The 5,374-nt window shown below is 41.0% G+C and overlaps 1 protein-coding gene across 1 annotated transcript in view; it reads right to left on the bottom strand.

Annotated features, from left to right (window-relative positions):
- Positions 1-38, bottom strand: part of LOC138350323 (mucin-7-like) — a 579-nt gene extending 541 nt beyond the window's left edge. Inside the window, exon 1 of the mRNA XM_069300946.1 lies at positions 1-38. This exon is cut by the window's left edge and continues 541 nt beyond it. Within this exon, the coding sequence (XP_069157047.1) occupies positions 1-38 (38 nt within the window).
- Positions 39-5,374: the final 5,336 nt, after the last annotated feature.

The following is a 5,374-nucleotide window of genomic DNA, read 5'->3' as shown; positions in this document are numbered from 1 at the left end:
CTGCTCTTCAATATATCCGCTTCATCAAGGGACGTCATCCCCCCCAGTAGGATGAGAGCAGTCCCAAAGATGAAGGGGGCATCTGACCGGAATTATGAGAGTTGTTGTAGGGTATTCATAATTTATTATCCTGATACATGTGAAAGGTGCTGCACCTAGGCCAAGTTTCAGCATCTCAGCCTAAATAGAGAAGGAGAAAAAAAAAAAAAAATTATACAATTTTTCAACAATGTTCAATTGTTTTCACAGCCCACAATTGTGAACCAAAATCATTTCTACGACACTTAGCTATGACCTTACTATATAATAAAGATTTGGTTGTCAGATCTTTATTCCAGATGTATTTAGTGCAATAATACAGATTTCTAAAAGTTTCCCAAAAACGTATGCAACAAAATGAAGTGTATCATTATTTATAAAATCAATAAATCTACGTAGATAAGAATAATGACAACCGTTTTTAGAGGCGTAAACTCTACATATAATGTGCAAGTTTCATGTAAATTGAATAATAAATAAAGGCTGTGAGGGCAGATCTAGTTGTAAAAGTTGTAGTGGCGTAACGCGCCGCAACAAGATACTCATACTCGCGGTCACGATCTTCACTCGTGACAATGCGTGATTTACGCATTGCGGCCAGCTCGTGCCTTCTATGGAGAGCTCGCATGCATCTAGCTTTCAATGCTTTTCTCTTGTTCGTTTGGTAAGTCATATTGCAGTACAAATAGCAAAAATAGCATGAGTTCTGGGAGATATTGTGAGAGCGCGTCAGGGATACATCCACTCCCTAAGAGACACACACAGTGACTGAGGGGCTGAGCTACGTACCACCCTCTCTCTCACATGAGACTGTTGCCAATGAGTGAGTTTATATTCATTTTATGTATAACATGATATTTTCAACACTATTACGAAAAATAAGACTTCTACAACGTAAGTTACAATACCCTGCGGCGCACCTACGCCGCGAGGACCAGATTCACGAAAGTTGCAGCGGGAAATTTGACTCTAATTACGTTATTTTTCAAGATAACATAAAACGGTTTGCACCACAGTGTTGCCAGAACGTTGTAGTATTTTTCGTAATTTTTCGTAAATATTCCATTTTTCTTCGGATTTTCGGGTACCATGGCCCCTGAAATTGATCCCACCAGTCACCTCAATTTTTGAGCAGCCGTTCAACAATTCTGCAAATAAAAAAAAATCATTAATAAAATTTTATATTCACCAACAAGAAACATAAACACACACACACATATACACACGCGCGTTCTCACCTATATCAGAGTTATGTTAAAAAAAAATATATAAAAAAAAAACTCACCACGGGCGAATTCCATTTTCAAAACTTCGCTTGTGGGCTTCTAATGATGACCAGGACCCAGGGCGTTCGTCGGTGGGCAAGTTAACTCAATGAGCCTTAGGACTGGGCTTATATATATATACCCCTAAAACCTCTACCTATCCTCCCCCCCTCAGGCAAGCTAGGTCACCTGCTCACACAGGTTATTGCACGTCGCCTGGGAATCATCTCCCAAATCATCTCCCGCTCTGTCAAATGTTGTTGGACAGAGCGGCATATTCAGGTTATCATAAGTAAATTTCACAACCAAAGCGTCATTTTTGCTGTGTTGTTCATATTTAAAATCCTGCGCAAATTTCCGAAGCGCTTTTCCCACCCCTAGATGGGATAAATAGTAGGTGAAGTATAACGCATAGTTCCCGCAGAAATAAGTTTCCAACTGCTGTATTCTGTCATTGAATATGTGCAAATCATATTTTTCAAAGCTGTTCAATATAACCTTAAAATATTTCGAATACGTTTCAATTCTCGGGTTTCCAAAACTATCCAGAATGACAATTTCTGTCTTAGTCATTGCTTTGGCTATACAAAATGTAACCCAATGACCCATTGTATCTGCAGATGCTGCGTCTAGTGTATTAATTATAAATACCACAGGATGGTCATAGATCTTTTTCAAAATTTTTCTTGCATCATTGGCGAGATAACATCCCAGATATTGCACCTCCCGACCCAACACCCCGTTCAGCTCTTCGTTAATTTCAAGACAATTCATAGCTTTACGCTCTCGTATCACAGACTATTCGGCGTTCCGCATTAATTTTCAGGATGCCAGTGGTGTCGCCATAAAGCAAAATGACTTTATTTCCCACCACAGGTATTGTAAATTCTAGACTAATTCTCAGATTACCAGACACTTCCAGGGGCATTGCGTCCTTTATAGTTTCGGGCTGTAAATTAAAAGCCAGTATAGTGCCACCGTTAACAAATGCGTCATAGGATAGCGTGTGGGCATTATCGAAACCTAAAGCTTGTAGCATCGAATAATATAATTTTGCGCAGTTGTCTGGAAAAGCGCAAGCAATATTAAATAAAGTAGTGCTATTCAGAGTTATAAATACACTCGTGAGCTTACAATTCTCAAAATATAACGGGTTCTGGGCATAGCTTCCTGACATTGCCTCCATATCTATGATAATCATATATAAACGCTCAGGAATTACAGTTCCCCAGGGCTGATTCATTGTAATTGTCCTCTGTCCTGTGCCCAGTATATAAGTCTTTAATAGGGTTTTGTTAAATGTATATGTTATCGGGGTGTTATTTTGTATCAATGTCTTATTAATGGCCGTTAAGCCGGCCGGGTATGGCATTATGCGATCTATCCATAACCACGCCATTTTATTATGGTATTTAAAGTTTGCATTATCCTTTTCGCTATGAATAATCCATTTATCCGGGTTCAGTTCGAGGCGAATGCGCACATCCACATTATCCAGAACGTATTCGCTAATTGTAGTAACATCCGCCAATAATTTAAAGCATGTGTGCTCACCCGTAGTTTTCATCTCAATCATAAGCTGCTCCCTTTCCTCAGTCATTGCAGCAAAATATTCGTCGGAAAATCTGCTGGGGTCATTACCTTTAAAGAAATGCGTTAGTTTCCGATATCTCTCAGCTTCGCACCCCGAAATAGTAGTCTGTTACGGGTCCTAAAAGCTAATTGTTATGGTTTCTGTATCCCCTGTCTCACTAGCTCCATCTTCGCCTGTTACTGCTAGCGATAGTTCCAAAGCCAATGACGACATATCTAGAAAGTGGCCATTCACGCTTTTAATGTTAAATTCAAAATACGTATCTCTAAATTTATTGCCCCCAGTATTTACTGGCAAAACATCAATAGTTTTACGCGAGGCTATAGTAGCCTTTACCATCCTAGCGGAGAACGGCTTGGGAAAGGCGTCAGTTATTGCAGCGGCATAATTCCCCAGTGGTACTTTAGCCCCGCCATGCTATCTTGTCAATAGTTGTTTCGAGAGTGATTCAATTTTTAAGCAAACACGTCATTATATTTCCCTCCGTCGATTTTCTTAAACAAATTTCTTGTTTTGCTTTTTTTTTTGTCTTAATCGTTCTGTTCATTTTTTTTCTTAACGACCCGCCTGCCCGCGATTTGCTTCCCAACATGTTTTAATGTTTCTAGGCCTCTATGTTTGAGCGACTGTTTCAATGTGCGTTCACCGCTGTTTATGTCTTGCATTACATCCTGGCCCATACTCAATGCGGCGGGGGCCACGGTTCTCATCAAGAATGGTGCCGCTCGCTTCGCCAGTCCAGTTATGAAACTAAAAATCCCATCCCCTCGCACATGACGCCTAGTACTGTTAAAAATGCGGTCGTCCCCTAAACTGCCCCCTCTTCCGGAAACGGGGGCGTTAGGAGTATTAATAACTCCTCCACCGACGGCGGGGTAAAATCGACGCGCATTTTGCAACTGGATGCGAGGTAATGAAGATTATAGGCTTCATCGCTCAATTATATAACCCCCAAAGTCAGCCTTATATGCAATCGTGCAGCCTCGCGTATCGAAATAAACAGGATTGCCTTCTTGATCGGTCATTGTAATGCTCACACTGTCGACAATTGAAGTGTTCAGAGGTTTATATAACTTCTTATTGCCACCGCCGCTCCCATTTAAAGAGACAACGTCCAGTATATTGACCAACTGATCACCATAACTCGTAGGCATAATTTTGTCGCAATAAATACACAAATTATCCATCATTCCTCTAGGCTGCGGTGGATAGACACATAAATCAGTTTCCTTGCTGGTCTCATATTTTATACCCCTGATTAAATATATGACATAATCCTAACCTGTCTCGGCGCCTATTACCTTCCCGATCGCACGCCCGAACGATAGCGATATTCGACAAACCATATTATATACCTCTTCACCCGGTCTTTGGAACTGCGACATTATGGCGTCGCTGTATACGGCATTAAATTTATTGCGATTATAGCTTGAATCGTATTTTATATACGTCGTCCCGTATTTTGGATACAGCTTTTTATAAGCTTTATCTATAAAGCTCAATTCCTTGCTTGACACTATATTGGCTATTTCATTGTTAATTGCATTATTAATTTCCTTTATGCTTCCTGCCAAAATGTTGTTTTTCAGTAAAAACTTCGAATAGGTGTGATTAAAGGCCGTCATTTCTACATTGGTGCATATTAAACCAACCCTCACATAACTCTCTAGATCGTCTTTCATAATCAGGTAATGACATGTGGGGAGCAATAATTTCTGTAAACATATTTCATAGGCGCGCTTAGGATTCAAATTTAATTCCTTATACAAGCGATTTGAAAAAGCGCTGGGAATGTTATCAGGATACAGATCTGCATTGGCAACGTTGGTCGCGTATATGATGTGAGTGTCCATTGTGGCGACAGTACCAGGTCACGGGTGGGCAATGAATAAATGCTCAAATCGCCGTAATTTGTTTTTAATATGCCAACCATGAGGGGGCGACCCAATCCCCGCGACCGCCGACCTTGGCCCGCTTAGGGGGGAGGTCAGAGGTCGAGCCAGGCACGCCCCGTCTCCTGTTAATTTCCTCATCGTTAACCTGTCTGCGAGCCGCGGCGTTTCTAAATAGATCCACCGGGATTGAAGCCACATTAAAAAAAATTTTGATAGAGGTAGTTTAGTAAGGGCAAATAAAGCATTGTGGACTCATCCCATATATAATATCATTAATTATATGCAAACCAGCCACAGGACTCATTATATTGCCATTAACGTCCCATTTGACGAGCCCACTCTCGTCGAAATATTTTAAAAGTGCCCTTGCATATTCGTGATGTATCGCTTTTAATCTCAGATTTATCAGATGCGTTTCAGTAGGATTAGATCTTTTGGGGTGGGCGTGCTCAGTCGTCTGTTGCGGGGGCGTCGGCATCGGTATCTCTGGCACTGTCGGCAAAAGGGACGGCACTCGCTCGTCCATTATTTTCCGCGGGACTAAATAATACTCTCTCATTTGGTAAATAAACGCGACAACA

This window comes from Procambarus clarkii, chromosome 45, assembly GCF_040958095.1.
Source record: "Procambarus clarkii isolate CNS0578487 chromosome 45, FALCON_Pclarkii_2.0, whole genome shotgun sequence".
Classification (NCBI taxonomy): Eukaryota; Metazoa; Arthropoda; class Malacostraca; order Decapoda; family Cambaridae; genus Procambarus; species Procambarus clarkii.
This window is presented reverse-complemented; position numbering and strand designations above follow the sequence as displayed.